This window comes from Bactrocera dorsalis, chromosome 4 (genome assembly GCF_023373825.1).
Source record: "Bactrocera dorsalis isolate Fly_Bdor chromosome 4, ASM2337382v1, whole genome shotgun sequence".
Taxonomy (NCBI): domain Eukaryota; kingdom Metazoa; phylum Arthropoda; class Insecta; order Diptera; family Tephritidae; genus Bactrocera; species Bactrocera dorsalis.
Genome location: NC_064306.1, coordinates 33,503,882 through 33,522,462, shown reverse-complemented (window position 1 = coordinate 33,522,462; position 18,581 = coordinate 33,503,882). Strand labels below are relative to the sequence as shown.

The following is an 18,581-nucleotide window of genomic DNA, read 5'->3' as shown; positions in this document are numbered from 1 at the left end:
TAAATTAAATTCTTATATTCGATTTAACTACTTCCCGCTTAGTTATGCCATTAACATGAGCGAATTTAACTCGTGTTAATTATAATTTTCTAAGTTGTTTAATTAAATATTGAAAGACCTTATTAAATTCAGCAAAAGCTTCCCTCACAGCAAGCTCGTTGTTAGAGCGCAATGAGAAGTACTTTCACTCTCTCGCATTCTCACACTCCGTCAGCGATTAAATACTTCAAATACTTCAGAAAATTAATATACTCGCTGCCTCCAATTACCTTGCACCGACACGTTGACAGTTTCGTACTTGAATCCAGAATTTTTCGTGTCATTTAATAGCATGGCACTCATTTTACACACAGCATTAATAAGGTATTTGCATTTTTACTCACGATTTTCTTTTCTCCACTTGCAGGTGGCAAAAGGTGGGCGTGCAAAATAAATACCAGCCGTACAATTCCAAATAATTGCCACTCAAGAACACCTATCAACAAGCGCAATAACAACAACGTTAACAACTACAAATATTACTAAAGCAATAACGATGCCGACTTAATGAAAAGGAAGTGAAAGAGACGAGTTTAAGACATCGAAAATGAGAGTGTGTGTGTGTCAGCATTAAATGAAAATGCGATGAACAGTGCACAACAAGCGCAAGTCGTAGTTGACGCTGACGGGCTGAGCGCCGTTGACATGTGAGCCGTCGCGCGCAGCGATTCAACGCAAATCGACGGCAACAAAAGGATAACCGTTAAGAGATAAGAGCAACGACATCACGTGCCATAATAATACTGTAAAGTGAAACCAATTAAAAAGGCGCGTGATTCCAGCTGAGCGACAAGCTGGAGGCGTAAAACAGGCAACAGCCGACGGGTAATTTTAAAATACAACAAAAATAATGTAAAAGCCTAAAGGCAGAACCGAAACAAAAACAAAACAGAATACAACGGAAGTAAATTTACAGGGGCACAACGACGCTGGCATCCATGTAGCAGCCACGTTCCTGTTTTTGTGCTGAAAGATTGATAAATAATGCAAGCATGTTTTTCCGCAAAATAACGGTATTCCGTAAGAAAAAGTGTACAAAAATAAGCAACGCAGGCCAATAGCAGACACGCGGCAACGTTTTTTGAGTGAAAAACGTCGGAAGCGTAAGTGAAAGGCGGAAACGGAAGCGATCGTGATTTTGTTGTGATTTCATTTATTTGCTTTTTCTTACTTTTTGTTGCTTTAATAAGAGGCGAAAGGATGATATAGATTTAAAAATAAAATTTTCGCCGCAGTGTCGGCCAACAGTTTTATTAACGTGTTAAAAATTATAAATGCAACAACAAAACTAAACTTGATTTTACACAAGCCACCAATATTTCCAGTCATAATAATAACAATAGCAATAACAACAGTCGCAATTATAATCAGCACGTAGCAAATCTGAACGCCGCGTGACTCCAACTGCTGCCGCGTCTGCCTGCACAACGTCGCTGTTAACGGTTAAAGTGATTACTAGCGGTATTTATTAATGCTCACTTGCATTTGTATGTGTAGGAGAGTGCACCGGAAATTCGTGGCGTTTTTAGTGCATATTTTTTCGCACTTATTTTTACTTTACGGGCTTCATATGCCATTTGATGGTACGAACGCGGAAAGCGCAGTTATGAATTTCGAGCGAATTTAAATGTCTGCATTTGTAATGTTTTTACGTACCTCCATATAATACATGTGAGCGTTATCGATAAATTTGCGCAAAATTTAAGTACAGCACTTAATTGAATTTGCACTCACTTTGTGTATTTAACTCGTTGCATTAATTAGGTTTTTATACACGCAATTTACCGATGCAAGGAACAATACTAACAACAACAAAGCGTGCTGTAGTCCTTTAGCAACTTTTTACTTCCGTAACAAACACAACATATCGATAAAACGTACAATAATTCATAGTAATAACACAGGACATAATTAAATATAAACAAACGGCCGAGTGAATTGTCAGCCATTTAACAATTTATTATTGCAACATCGACGACAAAATCATCGCTTGAACGCAAATCCATCAAGAAACAATAACAAAATGACACATTGGGTGCAGATACTGTTGGCGTTGCTGCTGTATGCAGGTGAGTTGAATGCGCCTTTTTCAAACAAAAATAAAAATTTTGTTTGTTTTAAATGTTGTTGGTTATAAGTATGCGTTACAGTTATTAATATAGCAATAATTTGCTAACAAAATATTTTTATAATAGGGAATATTTCAAATAGCTTAATAACAAACTTTAATACTGGTTCTCAAACACTTTTAAGAGAGTCTCTCAATGCATAAGCTCCTATTTGTAACAGAAAGGTAGCCGCCTTCCAGTTTTATCTTTTTTCTCATCATCAGAAAGACAAAACAGAAAGAGAAATTTAAATCTTGCTTGTAAATACTTAAAAAAAATATCTCAGTTCATAGATTTCGTAGAAAATTTTTCTTAAACCTAACCGTATAAAAGATATTAACGATTAAGGTTTTCATGTCGAATTCATAGACTTATGTTTCATCGGCAGTTATAATCCTCTCCATGATTGTGTAATTTGCACGATCAAGCATGCTCAAAGAGATCTGTTTACGGTATTCTTTTTGAAAACAATTCAGCTTTATCAGGACGAGTCGAGCAAGAATGCATTTCACACCTAAAATATACACCATAATCATCCAAATGGACTCGCGAGAGATGTTTCTCTAACGCTTGCCCTACGATTTTTAAGCACCATATCCTTCAATTTTTTAATATTTTCATCAGTTGAAGAGGGCTTTGACGGTTTTTTACCGCTGGTAGGTTTATGTTTTTGAATCACCGTAAGCTTTTTCCAACATTCACAATGGTTTCGCACACGAAATTTAGAAATACAAAATTTGAGACAAATTCTTTGTTTCATATTTTTATCCATTAAAAAGTCGCAACGCAATAATGAGGTGGGCTGACTTAAGCAGCTGCTGTAAGCAAACTGGTCTAGAGATCGTGCTTATACTTTTATTTAAGGACAGTCCTACCAACTTAACAAACTCATTTTTTTGGAATATCATTTACCGATTACAATTTCCTTTTACTTTTTTGTCACAATGTACATGTGTCGGTCAACCGAGCCTCGCATAACTTGTAGATTTTTAACCCAAATCTCGCTCTTTTTAATGGATTGAATCGTTTATATGCTAATTTTTTTTTCAATTTTTCCAGAGGTTAATGATAGGTCTTATCTGTCAAAGTTTGTCATTATTGTCAGTAGTTTCATTATTGCTAAAATGTAAAAATCGCAAAACTTGTCGAAATCTTTTAAAAGGCATTACTTTCGCAAAGATTGGTGTCTCTATTACTGATCTCTTGATTTTTTTACTTGAGCCATCAAAATGCTCAATGCGAAGTAAGCCTTCACTTCATCCAGTGTAACAGACTGTCCTGTGTCATCTATTTTCCGTTTCTTTCCCTCGTCTTGCATTGTCTGACGTGCAAAGCGATATGTTTCGGTAACAAGTAGTTCCCAATATTGTTCATCAAATATAATAGAAAATATTTCTAATATTCCTGGGTCCTCACTTAAATTACTTGAAATAGACTCTTTTATGCCAGGAGTTTCAGAATAAGCCCAAATTTTCTATGTGATTTTGTCATTCTGCCAATCTCATGAGACACATGATTCGCACACTTTATTTTCTTCTCCACTATCATCTATAATGAAGCATTTTGAACGCTTTCCGATTTGTATAAACCCGTCGCTATCAATGTAACCGTCATCATTGCTTCCATATACACGTTTCGTATTATCCATTTGATACGGATTTGATAAATTTTACTTTCAAAACTAAGTCACAAATGACTAACTTGTCCCTCTGCTTACTTGGGATAGTTACGCTATTCTAGCGCAATCCGAAGCATTCGTTTAGAACACAACGAACATATACGAATGAGGAGGTTATCGTTACCACGGAGTTCTGCTTTGAAGGAAACGTAAAATACAATGGTCTTATTAAATAAGATAGAGAATCACTGGGTTAAACATGTATATCACTTTAAAGGAAGACTAATCTTAAAAATAAATAGTATTTTCTCAAAATTTTTATTTTAATTTGCGCGTTAAGATAACTATCAGCTTAAATTGTTCATAGAATACAAAAAATTATGTATACTTTTTGCTGCAGGGAACAGTATTTTAACATACTTTTGCGAAACGTTAAAGAATAATATAGTCTCATTTTCTCTCAATTGTGGTGTCATCTGCGTCTTACTATAATATATATGTGTAAATGCCCGGCTTGGTCCTATGCTTGTTATTGCAGGATTGACAAGATCTGATGAATATAATAGGTTTTCCAATAAGAATATTATGATTTCTTTTAAACAAAATCACACTTATTATTAAGGAAATTAAACTATTTTTTATTTATTGTAAAGTATGATTGATACGTCTTTTGCAGGAATGAATTTGATTAAACCAATTTTCAATCAACTTGTATGTCATGAATAGCACATAAAATATTGACTTCCAAAGCTTGAAAAGGGTCTGGTTTGTTGCTAAAGACCAATGACTTCAAGTAACCCCCAAAAATGTGGTCTAAGTATGTTAAAACACAACTTTTTGAATTCCACTTAATGTCACAACTTCTTGAAATATTCGAATCACAAAACTTTTCTCGCAATGATGTGGTTATTGCATGTACATGATGTGTGGCACGTAGACCAGTTTTTTTTAACTAAATGTTATCAATATCAATCTCTTCCGATTGCGGTCATGAAACGTTGGTTTTCAACGATCAATACCGCTCTCCATTGAGAGTATCTGTGTCATCAGCTTCATTTCGAAAGAAGTACCGACCGATGATTTCACCACTCCAAAAACCACATCAAGCTGTCAATTAAGGTGAATGTAATAGTTGGATACTTTATGAACTTCCTTCGCACCAATCGGCAGTTTTGTTTAGCCTCATTGGAAACGATTATTTTGTTAAAAAAATCGTTATCGTTTTCAAATTGTTCCAAGGCAAAATCAGCAAATGCAGTCCCAATTCTTGAGAATGGCTTGGAATCGACAAATTGCGGTCTTCAGCAGCACTTGCCGATATTTGTTGGTTGGTTCATATATCTCATTCGAAAATAAGGCGCAGAAGTCTTGCCACTCTGAAAACGTATTAAGATAAACTAAATATCGCATCGAAGCAGTTTGTAATTACTAGAAATTCCAAGAGTTTCTCACTGCTAAATGAGTTATATCTTCTTTCCTTCCAAATGTCTTACTTCTTTTTAGCTATACGAGCGCATTTAACGAGTAGGACAAAAACATGAGCGCAGTAAATAACTTTCTAATTAATGAAAATTATTGTATACCAAAATTTAAACCACTTTTATTTAATATAATTGAATTCAAGTGCCACACTCAAAATATTTAAGTAAGAGTAGAGACTTTTTAAATATTCTTTTGATAATTTATTTTTGATTCACAAAGAAAACAATTTCTATATTTTAGATGCAAAACATGCAGCACCAATAAAAATTTATTTATTGAATTTGAAGGAGAAGCATTTTTCTTCGAAAACAGTAAAATAACAATAAATAAACTGCTTGCGAAGTAGGACAAACTTTTCCTCTTGAAAATCAATTATTTTGCCACAAAGCATTGCGCCAAAAATGTGTAAGAAAGTTACAGAAGCAAGCGAAGTCTGCCAGCAAACAAAGCTGCACTCAATCTTTTTGGGTATTAGACAGAGGAAATTCCAGTAAACTACTACAAATGCAACAACTTAATGTTGCCATAATACATATATATAGTACAAGTACGCCACTTTGGTTTAGCCCAAAAAGGAGAAGAAACCACACAAAATTACGGCAAATTAATACAGTTCTTTGCCGCGTTGACGTTTACTCGCAGAGAATAAAAGTTTTCTAAATTCCGCGGTTCTTTGGCGCTTTTTGCTTAACTTATTTGGAGGGCATGTGCTTACAAGTACGTAAGTACCTAAGTTTGTGTGTGGCCTATAGGAAATATCTGTAATGAAATACTTAAGAGCTGCAAAGATGAGAAATTCAGTTTGGAATTTCGATCAGTTTATGCCATCTATGATTTCGTAGTTTATTCTTTATCTAAAGCAATGGTTTGATGAGTTTTACGATAAAACGGTCCCAGATTTGCTGAACAATCACAGAAAAAACCACGAAAATTCTAGAAATTTTTGGTGCAATTGTAAAAAGAGTTAGTTAACATCAAAGAGTTCGAAAATAATTTCAATCTTAATCTGGATTTTAATCTACCAAAATAAAAAAAAATGTATTCTTTCCCCGCAGGGCATGCATACATACTAAATTGTGCAAATTATACATACTTTGCTTTTTTACAAGTTTTCACAAAGCAGCGAGTGCATAGATGCCACTGTGGCAAAAATCGACAAATAAACTTTGTAAATTCGTTAAAGCCCGCGCCATGCTACACTGCCAGACTCGCATAAACGCAACCAAGCCGAGAAAAGCTCATACATATATACTTGGATGCCCGCGCATAGAATATTTGCAAGACTTGCAAGTCACGAAATTTATTCACTGCAAGAACCACAAGCGCAGCAAATGCATCCAGCTGAGGCGGCAAATGCCACATAGCTATGGGAGCGGCAAGTGACGGTTCCTGGTGCTGGCAGCGGGTGTTGGTGCAACGCTTTTGTGGATGCTACAGAACAACTTGAAGCACCCACTGCTACAGCAGCTGAACTACAACAGCACACATACACACAAGGAAGCTTTGAATTTGCCGACGAAATTGTTTACAGGATTTATGCATAGTGAGCGTTGGCAAGACTGAATGTGTGTGTGTTTGCTTGTGTGTACCTACTGTTCTTGCGGTTTCTTGTGTAGACGGCACTGTTTCGACAGCTTTTGACTGCATGGATGGCAACTCATGTTGCCACTACCGCAATTTGCTGCTTTGCTTTCGGCATTGTCTTTTTTTTGTGTCAATTCTTTCATTCTCTCCCATTGCTTCTTGCAATTTCTCTCGTATATTTGCAGTCCCTCATTTTCCATTTGCGGTCAGGCAATTGTTGGAGCAAATTGAACATTGCAGGCGGCAATTTCCAGCAGCTGACTCTGGCAACTGCACACACCTACATACACACAGCCACACACGCGTTGTCGCATTGCAACTACAGTTACGAGTATTTTGCTGTGAAAAAGTTTTTAGTACGCAACTAATAGTAACAACTGTAGTTGAAAACACTGTCAATGATATGCCAAGTCATTGCCACACTGTCCCTGCGGTTGCATTATCCACGGGTTGCATATACATGAATTTTAATTGCATACTGTTAGGCGCCATTACCAGCAGCAATAACAGCCTTTTCGCTGCGCTTAAAATTTTTAATTACATCATTATAATGGCGTGTAGATTGTCGCTAATAATGAGTACTTACGGTTAAGTACATGCACACACACACACCCACTCTTGGATGCAGAAAAGATCATTCCAAAGTTATTCAGCGTGTGATTAAATAAATGCATTTACATAAGCATACATGTAGGCGCGCTCTCATTTACATTCATGCTTGCGCATTATACACGTTGAATAGATCGCAATTAACGCTCTTTTGAAATCTGGTTGTTAATAAAGCGTATTTTCGCATTTAATTATAATATTCATGCCACGCACATATACCGTTAATAGAAAGCGTAAGCAATTCAGTTGACGCAACAGTTAAAATTGTGTGAATTATTTTTACATTAACGACCATTTGAAGTGAAAATGTACTTAATTAGTTTTTTTTGTAATTACGGTGTTATGCGTTAAAATAATCACGGCTTAAGTGCACTTGATAGATTATATAAGTGGATTTTTTTTTCATTTCTGTAGTGAACTTTAAATTGTAGCGCACATGACATCACATTTTTAGGGGATTAATTGTGGAAATCGTAAATACTGCTTTAAAAAATAAATAAGTAGCTTATATTTTAAATTATTTTAATATCATGCGTTAGAGTTTTTCAAAATTTTCGGCAAAAGCCTATTATATAGATGACTTTTCGAAGAATAGTGTTTGTGTCTCTAAAAAATATATATGCCGTCATAAATTTTGTACGAGGTACATGATAAAAGTCCAAACTTGTTCAGCCAGCTTTGGTTGTCGTAATAGCTTTCTCATATCGAAAAGGTAGTGATTCTCCGATATCTGTTTAGGATAAACAAAATTACATAAGCCCAACTCTTGATCTTATTCTTAAATTCTGGTTCCTTAAGAGCATCATTTGAATAAAACCAACTGAAATTTCAAAACGATTATGCGGTATATGGAAGTTAATGCTGCCCACCAATAATATCAACACGCGCCTTTGCTGCTGGCAAAAATTGAACTCCCTTTATTCAACAAATTTACTTAGTTTTTATAATCAAATTTTGCTTACTTACTAAAAACTTACATATGTACGAGTTCTTACTAGCTAGAACTTATTTCTATACATCAAATAATCATAACGTAAGCTAAAACCAGTGCGAACCTCAGTTTGGTTGTGAAACGGCTCACATTGCGGCGGCACGGTTTCCGCTTCGGTTTCCGCTTGTTATAGTGCCGACGAAATGTGTTTTTGTTATTGCAATTTTTGGAAATTAATTTTATATGATTTAATTTTACTTGAGCAATGCAAAGTATTGCTGAATTAGATTTTACTTACAAAATTGTCTGTATATTTTGTATATGTGCTAACTTGGATATGCATATGTATAACTGTTGTAAGAGAAAGAGAGTATCAGTACGGGATATATGCTTACAGTACTAGGTTGGGTTACATGGGTTTAGAGAGTTTTAGTTATCTTATAACATTTACCGTTCTTAGGATAGATAAAATTTCGAGATATATTCAATAAAATTTTACAGAAAATCAAAATAACATAAAAAATATTGAAATATCAAATACTGTTTATTTAAACTCCGAAAATTTTATTGTTTTTACAAATTGTCGTATTTTTGGTTTTTAATTCCGATAGCAACCCTAGAATTTAGTAAACATCTTAAAAGTATTTAACGTTTTTTATTGATATTACTGAAGAATTTAGTTTTTTAAGTAGAAAATATATTTATTTTAATTTTTAATCGGATGTCAAGTCTACAGTTTAATAAAAAGCTTTAAAAATGATATTTATTCAATTTTATATGAATATATTTAATACATTTTTTTTTAAATTATTTTATATTAACAAAAAACTTTAATAATAATTTAATTATTGTTATATGGTAATTCAATAAAAAATAATTTTTCTTAAAGCTTCATATTACAGCTTTCTTAGGATATCTACAATATTTGCTAAAATTTTGTCCCAAACTTAACATAACATAATACAATTTATATTAAAACTTTTCTTAAAGAAATGGTGGCCACGCTATAAAATCGTAGTGTGGCCAAATTCGAGAAAATCATAACCTTTTGCTTTGTACTCATGTTCCAGACAATGTTTTTTTTTAATATTATTTTTCCAAAACTTTTTTTTGCAGTTATATGGCAACTATGTAAAATTTATAGGTAAAATTTATAGGTAAAAAACCAAAAACAGCTTTTTTCACCAGTTATTAAAATTTTAATAATTTCCTATGTGCAATAGAAATATACAATATACATACATATATTTCTAAAAAGCTGGCAACACTAATACAACGTATAACTAAACGTAGGCCTTTAAAAATATTAAATATACTTATATTTCATTCACAGTTAATTGTAAATTTTCAGCAAAACTTCTGAAAATAATTTGAGTTTTGAATAATCTACATTTCTACAAGAATACTCTTGAATAGTTAAACTCTGAAAATACAGAGTAAAATAAAGTTGATTTTTTTTACTTTTAGACTAGAATACCCCTTACGATTGTAAAATTGCAGTGGTTACCTCCTAGCAGAACCAGAAGCCGCGATTTCATACTTTACGGGCTTTTTTATGAATTGCTATGAAATTCGTAAGAGACAGGTACAAATTTAAATTGATCTTTTCCGTAAACCTTTTTCTTTTGATAGGGACCCCAAACTACGGATAACACACCTTCTAGTCGTTTAAGATTTTTTAAGGGGTAGCATGGATTTACGGGTTTCAATAAATCGATTTTAGATTATGTCTTATTAAATTCTAGAATATTGTCCTAAATTTTCAACTTGATCCGAGTACTCTTTTATAAAATTTTGAGAATTTCATTGCTACTACATAGTGTATATTTGTAACAATAAATCATTGGAATACTAAAATATTTAATGTTTGATATGAGAAATAATTGTTGAAAAAATGCTGTTTTTGTAATATTTTTTTATAACATATTCCAGGTAACTTCGCAGGCCTTGACGCTGATTGACTCCATCTACACATTCGTGGCACAGTATGAAGTCGAGAATACCGTAATGTTGAGAAATGAGAGCTTTATGAATTTTACTAAAATTGGATATCAGTTGCGAGGGAACACAATCGTAAAAGTAATTTGGACAAGCTTTCCACACATGCGCTCACAAGGTTTCATTATACAGCACGCGTAAAACCCATTTTCCGGCTTTGACAGATAAGAATCTCCGTTTGACGTATCGTCATCCCATGCCTAGAACCACTAACTCTTCACACTCGCTTATATGCCGCACGCTAGTTGCCGACAAATATTACACGCAATAAAAGCGCATATGGAGAAGCTGTGCGTCATTATTCATTACAAATGAAAAACTCTATATTTAGTTGTATTTAATACGCTTTTCTAAAATAAAATATAAAAAAATAAAAGGTAAAAAAAGATAATGAAAACAGTCGAAAGATACTCAAGTATACGAGTATACTAAACATAATAAAAAAATTAATTCTTACTGAAGAAATCATGTACTTTTTTTTAGTAAATTCCAATATTTGGATATTAGTCAAATAAAGATTATTAAATAAAAAAAATTATTTTTATTTTCTTTTATTTTATTTACGTAGAATCATTACTTTCTTCTAATTTACCAAAAGTCCTCGCAAATCTCTTTAATTTGACACCAAAATCATCAAAATCGGTTAAAGTTTGCCGAAACTATGAAAAAGCGCATTTTTCTTTCTTTCTTCCAAAATTCCAAAGCTCGAATTCAGTCCCGTCAATTTGACACCAAAATCATTAAAATCGGTTAAGAATTGCCAAAATTATGAAAAAATCGCCATTTTCTTCATATTTTCCAATTTTCCAAAACTCTTCTCAAATTACTTTAATTTGACACCAAAATCAATAAAATCAGGTAAGAATTGCCGAAATTACGACGAATCTCTATTTTCTCCATTTTTTCCAAAGCTTCTTTTCAATCCCGTCAATTTGATGTCAAAATCATCAAAATCGGTTAAGATTTACCGAAGTTATGAGAAAATCGCAATTTTTTTCATTTTTTCGAAACTCCTTTAAAATCCCTTTAGGTTGACACCAAAATCATCAAAATCGGTTAAGATTAGACGAAATTACGAAGAATCTCTATTTTCTCCATTTTTTACAAAGCTCCTCTGCAGTCCCGTCAATTTGATATCAAAATCATCAAGATCAGTTAAGAATTGCCGAATTTACGAAAAATCGGAATTTTTTTAAATTACTTCCACTTTTCTAAAACTCCTTTAAAATCCCTTTAGTTTGACACCAAAATCATTAAAATCGGCTAAGATTTGCCGAAATTACGAAAAAATTACAATCTGGTCACCCACAGCCACACGGCGGCGCAAACAAAAAATTGCATTTCCCAAATCGCCAATTTGCACCAGGCACCCAGAAGCGCCCAGTAGGTAGCTGCCGCAAAAATTTTTTTTTCTGTAGCCTACCTCCAAGGCGCAGCAGTATGGGCTGCGTTACCGGCATATGCAGGACAACCGGAACTGAAGGCTGATGCCACGTTTACGTGAATAACTTTCCTAATTCAGCACCGATATTGATCATACAGGCACCAAATGAAAGGACAAGCGTGCAGCTACACGATCAAATATTAAGGAGTGATAACAAACTACAAATAGAAGATATGTTTTTAAGAAAATGTGTCGAAGCAACACTATGATAAAAAACTGAAAACTTCATATTAATAAAGTAAGATGAAAGGATCTTCGCGATATCACTCACTAGAATTACGCTTCATAAATATATTCTGTTAACGGCAACATTTCAACTTCAACACATTCTTAAATAATGCATATTTTTGAATAGCTTCTTTCTGGCTGAATTGCCATGCTTAGGTAATAGATGAAAGTAAGTGCATAGTACTTATGTTTTCTAGAAGCAGTCACCTTTCATTTGCCACCAAAATCATTGAAATCGGCTGTGTTTTAGCAAAGTTATAGCGTTAACGCAACTACAGGAAATGGTGGATAATGCAGTAACAAAGCAGAATATACGATCGATTATGCATATCCGCTATAACTTTGGCAAAACTGAACCGAGTTCAATGATTTTGGTGGCAAACGAAAGGTAATCGCTTTGAGAATATAAATTTATAGCGCACTTTATTTCATCTTGTACGCAAACATTGCAATTTAGTGCGAAAGAAGCGCTTCTAAAAATACCAATACAGCGGAATGTAGTGAATTTGAAATGATGCTATTTTGCAGACTATACATATAAAAGTATCTCAATCTATTAGTAGCACAAAGATTGTTTCATCTTGTTTTATAAATACAAAATTCGAGTTTCTCATCGCAGTGTTGCTTGCTCGCATATTCCTGAAAAAATGTCTTCTTATTGTAATTTGTTAATGTTTGTTTGTATTTGATCGTGTAGCTGCACGCTTGCCCTTTCATTTGGTGCATGTATGATCAATATCGGTGCTGAATTATGGAAGTTATTCACGTAAATGTGGCATCAGCCTTCAGTTCCGGTTGTCCTGCATATGCCGGTAGCGCAGTTCATACTGCGCCTTTGAGGTAGGCTACAGAAAAAATTTTTTTTTGCGGCAGCTACCTACTGGGCACTTCTGGGTGCCTGGTGCAAATTGGCGATTTGGGAAATGCAATTTTTTGTTTGCGCCGCCGTGTGGCTGTGGGTGACCAGATTGTAATTTTTTCGTAATTTCGGCAAATCTTAGCCGATTTTAATGATTTTGGTGTCAAACTAAAGGGATTTTAAAGGAGTTTTAGAAAAGTGGAAGTAATTTAAAAAAAATTTCGATTTTTCGTAATTTCGGCAATTCTTACCTGATTTTATTGATTTTGGTGTCAAATTAAAGTAATTTGAGAAGAGTTTTGGAAAATTGGGAAAATATGAAGAAAATGGCGATTTTTTCGTAATTTTGGCAATTCTTAACCGATTTTAATGATTTAGGTGTCAAATTGACGGGACTGAATTCGAGTTTTGGAAATTTGGAAGAAAGAAAGAAAAATGCGCTTTTTTCATAGTTTCGGCAAACTTTAACCGATTTTGATGATTTTGGTGTCAAATTAATGAGATTTGCGAGGACTTTTGGTAAATTAGAAGAAAGTAATGATTCTACGTAAATAAAATAAAAGAAAATAAAAATATAAATTTTTTTATTTAATAATCTTTATTTGACTAATATCCAAATATTGGAATTTCCTAAAAAAATACATGATTTCTACAGTAAGAGTTAATTTTTCTTATTATGTTTAGTATATTCTTGAGTGTCTTTCGACTGTTTTCATTATCTTTTTTTACCCTTTATTTTTTATTTAAGAAAAAAGTATTAAATACAATTATATATAGACTTTTTCATTTGTAATGAATAATGACGCACAGCTTCTCCATATGCGCTTTGATTGCGTGTAATATTTGTCGGCAACCAGCGTTGAGTGAGCGTGAAGAGATAGTGGTTCCGGGCATGAGATGGCGATACGTCGAACGAAGCTTCTTATCTGTCAAAGCCGGAAAGTGTGTTTTAAGTGTATAATCGAACCTTGTGAGCGCATGTGTGGAAAGCTTGTCCAAATCACTTTCAAGATTGTGTTTCCTCGCCAATGACATCCAATTTTAGTAAAATTAATGGTGCTCTTGTTTGTCAACATTACGGTATATTCGACTTTATACTGTGCCACGAATGTGTAGATGGAGTCAATCAGCGTCAAAGCCTGCGAGTTACCTGGAATAGATTATAAAAAAAAATATCAAAAACAGCATTTTTTCAACAATTTTATCTCATATAAAACATTAAATATTTTATTAGAATGTTTTATTGTTACAAACATACAATATTGGTAAAGAAATTCCCAAAATTGTTGGGAAAAATTACTCGGATCAAGTTGAAAATTTAGGACAATATGCTAGAATTTAATAAGACTTAAACTAAAATCGATTTATTAAAACCCGTAAATCCATGCTACCCCTTAAAAAATCTTAAACGACTAGAAGGGGTGTTATCGATAATTCGGGGGCCCTATCGAAAGGAAAAGGTTTAGGGAAAAAATTAATTTAATTTTGTACCTGTCGCTTACGAATTTCATAGCAATTCATAAACCCGTAAAGTATGGAATCCCGGCTTCTAGTACTGCTAGGAGGTAACCACTGCAATTTTACAATCGTAAGGGGTATTGTAGTTTAAAACTAAAACCAAATTAAATTTTATTTTATTTTACATTGTACAAGGATTGTTCCAAAGTAAACAGGACTTTTCAGAACAAAAAAAAACAAAAAAAAAAAACAATACAAATGGTTTTTTCGACAAAATCAATTTATTTAATTCAAAATAGTCTCCCTCTGCTTCAATACAGCTTTTTGCACGGTCCAAAAGCATGTCGAACGAGTGTTTTAGCTCGTTGGCCGGTATGGCCGCCAGTATGCCGGTGCAAGCCTTTTGAATAGCCTCTACGTCTGCATAACGCTTTCCTTTCATGGGCAAATGCATTTTTCCGAAAAGGAAGAAGTCGCACGGTGCCATATCAGGTGAATACGGGGAGTTGTTAATGGTTAAAATGTGATTTTTGGTCAAATAATCGGTCATAAGTGTCGAATCGAAAGTTGGATTCTGAGCAATAACACAAACATATTGACACTTAAAACGCAATAACTTCACTTCCAGTCAATGAAATGTCATGAAATTCTCGCTGGACAATAGATAAAGATAGCAGATTCTAACCATCATGTGGCGCTGGGTTCAGAAAGTCCTGTTTACCTTGTAACCCTCCTTGTATTTTTTTACGATATTGCTGCTAGTTCTTTGGCAAATTATATTTCTAGATTCTTAGTAACTCTTTCTACATCCATGACAAGTCATTATTTGCACAATCTCTTAAAACCATTTATTTAAGTACTTAAATTAATAAATTATTTTATATTTGTAAATTCGATTTTTTAACACCCGCAATTTCTTACTATTATAGTATATGGCATATATGATCCATCATTTTATTTATAAAAACCACAAAAGGTAGTATGAATTGTATAAAAATTTCTCAACCATTTCGGTTCGGTTTCAAACGTTGCACGCAGAGAAGGACAAAATGTCTTTGTTTCAACATTAAGCTGTGCGATATGCAGCGCATTTCTGCAACTCTAACAAAACGTCAACTATGTGTTCGTTCATAATACGGACCGTCAACTACAAAGATAGCAAAAAAATGCCAGAATGGCGCCAAAAATATGCAGGTAATGGAGATAAAAGAATAAAAGAAGAGCAAAGCTGAGAAACCGAATTCACGACATATTCGAAACCACTGAACAACTGCGAATAATGGCGAAAAGCTACTGACGCTAACAAATTGTGCAACGAAGCAAAAGGTACTGAGGTGCGCGTCTAAGTATTAGTGTGATTTGCCGTTGCAGCAGATCTGGCAGCACGTTCACGGTTTCAAAACGTAGCGAGCGGACGATTCAGCGATAAGAATAATTGGAATGTCAGTGTGGCGGACAGCCGTGAAGCGCAAAAATAGCGCTTGGCAGCATAATGACATTTAATGTCACAGAGCATAAAAATCATTATTGTGAATAAGTTGGTGGCACCGATAATAATGCTGGCAATAGTAATGCGCACGCTGATAATTATACAGATGTCATTATATCAATGCTAAAAATATTATATTTTAGAGCATATAGACATGAATATGCCAAACCTTTACGCCGACAATGCGAAAGTTGCACGTAATGAGATTGTGGGCGAGCAAGTGCCGCAAATACAAACCTATACCACGTATATATGTATGTATATCTGTTACAGCTACGAGCATCCAATGGAATACTCAGTAAAGTAGTAAAAGTAATAATGTGAAATGATACTTTGCAGTTCCTTCTTATTTGCTAGCCAAAGCAAACGAGGTTACGTCGTCCGGCTTAAAGCAAATCAGCAAATGGCCAGCAACCATGACCGGTCAACTATCTACGTCAACGAAATTGCTTCAGTAATGAGGACGAATGGGAATAGGAAAACGAGCGGCATTTGCATCTACGAAGTGCTTTGTTGTCCGCTTATGCTCATTTGAAATATTGATGCAAGAGAAAATAGAAAAAAATACTGTCATCATTCAAATCTGTCAACATTTATATGTAAGTATTTGGTCTTCTAGGCTTTGTTATTGCTAGTATTGTTAGGACCTGTTGCATTATCATTATGATTGCTGCTGCTTGAGTTCTTCATTCAAATTGCAAATAGCGGTAATTGGGACAATTTTTCAATGGTCAAAGATCTTAGGAGCATAAATTGTGTAATTGTTAGCTGAAAATGGCCTTTGAACTTCTGCATAGCTGCATTTCAGTAAACTGACAAACATATTATTTACATACGATATTGATATCTGCCGATCTGTGTCCAATTATGAGAATATAATAGCTGGCTTTTAGCACAAGCAGTCAAAGGTAAAAGAAGCTTTTAGTTTGCTCATATCTTTATACTAATGTATGTATGCAGAGTAAGATTTTATTTCAAATGGAGGGCTAGATATTTATGAAAACTTCAGCGAATTCCTGTACTAATGAAAGACTCTCTTTTATCTAAAATACCTGCTACTATATGATCACATATTCATTTTGGAAGTTTGAAAAATGCAATAGATCAACATACCTGAAACTCCAAGAATATTACAGGAAGATATTGGATCTTATTTTCAAGAAGATTTTAAAATCTAAAAGCCTTAGCTTGGGAAAACGCAAAAGCGAAATTTTGACACCTATATATATTGCAAAGCGCACGAAATAAAGCCCATCTACTATCTTGAAGAGATAAAGTATTCAACATATTATTGGATCGTTTGAAAGTAAAGGAAAATAAGGAAATATTGATAAAATACATTTCATGTTGATAAGATATTACTCTTTGAAGGGAAAAAATACAGTGATGCAAAAACTTGGCTTGATGACGAGTTTCCGGACACTGCCCTAGGAAAATCAACTATCAAGTATTGGTTCAAGCTCAGATAAAGTGAAATGAGCAAAGAATACGGCAAACGTAGTGGATGCTCAAAAAGGGTGTTACCGAAGAAAACATCAAAAACGTTCAACAAATAATTTTGGCTAACCATAAAGTGAAGTTTTTTGAGATAGCGGGCGCTTTGAAGATAAACTGAAGGTGTAGATCATACCATTTACGAATATTTGAGTAGGAAAATATTCTGTGCAAAATGAGTGCCCCGGGAGCTCACCGTTGACCAAAAAACAACGGCGAGTTGATGAAACGGAAAGTGTTTGGATCATAATAAACCCAAGCTTTTGCGTCGATATGTGACAATGGATGGATCATAGTCCCATCATTTCACTCCAAAACCCAATCGACCATCATCCACGTGGATTGCACACAATAAATCGGGACGCAGCGTGAAAAAACGCAACACTCGCTGGCAAGGTAATGGCAAGACCTGTATTTTTCAATTTGCAGGGAGTTTGAGTTCTATTGACTACCTTGAAAAAGGAAGGACCATGAACAGCAAATAGTATATAATGTTTTTGGACCCTCTGAAGAACGAAATCACCGAAAAACGGCCGCATTTGAGAAAGTCTGTTTCATCAAGGAAATACATCCTGTCCCTAGTCAGTGAAAACGATAGCAAAAATCCTTGAATTGTGCTTCTAATTGCTTCCGCATCCACCGCAATCTCTATATCTATATTTGCTATGTTTGAATATCTAAAAGTGATCGTCGAAAAACTCAAGCCCAAAGGTACATAAAATTGTAATACAAAAAGTAAGGAAGAGCTAAGTTCGAGTGTCACCGAACATTTTATACTCTCGCATGATAAAGTGATAATCGAGATTTCATTATCCGTCATTTACATATTTTTTTATTTTACTGTAAAATTAATTAGAATTAAATTCTGAGAGATTTACCGATATTTTCGGTGAAAAATTAGGTTAGGTTAGGTTAGGCACTGAGTTCTTCGTGTTCGATATCAGGGACCTTGAAAAGTTATAGTCCGATCACGACAATTTTTCCACAAGGGATACCTCAGCTCAAATACCGTATTTGTGTAAAGTTTTATTCCGCTATCATCATTGGTTCCTAATGTCTATATTATACAGAGAAGGCATCAGATGGAATTCAAAATAGCGTTATATTGGAAGAAGGCGTGGTTGCGAACCGATTTCACCCATATTTCGTACATGTCATTATGGTGTTAAGAAAATATTATACACAGAATTTCATTGAAATCGGTCCAGTAGTTCCTGAGATATGGTTTTTGGTCCATAAG

General features: G+C 34.2%; 1 protein-coding gene and 1 long non-coding RNA gene across 7 annotated transcripts in view; one reads left to right on the top strand and one right to left on the bottom strand.

The window, feature by feature from the left end:
• Positions 1 to 18,581, top strand: part of LOC105227269 (zwei Ig domain protein zig-8) — a 446,139-nt gene that overhangs the window by 304,297 nt on the left and 123,261 nt on the right. For 4 of the 6 annotated variants that reach the window (XM_049456152.1, XM_049456147.1, XM_049456148.1 and 1 more), the window contains one exon: positions 407 to 2,108. In XM_049456152.1, the coding sequence (XP_049312109.1) occupies positions 2,063 to 2,108 (46 nt within the window). In that variant the 5' untranslated portion in view covers positions 407 to 2,062. The remainder of the gene's footprint in view (positions 1 to 406; positions 2,109 to 18,581) is intronic. The other 2 variants (XM_049456149.1, XM_049456151.1) reach the window with 2 other exon arrangements.
• The window catches only part of LOC125778453 (uncharacterized), a 157,378-nt gene continuing 151,932 nt past the window's right edge, over positions 13,136 to 18,581 (bottom strand). The window contains exon 3 of the long non-coding RNA XR_007422723.1: positions 13,136 to 14,050. This is a non-coding gene — a long non-coding RNA (uncharacterized LOC125778453). The remainder of the gene's footprint in view (positions 14,051 to 18,581) is intronic.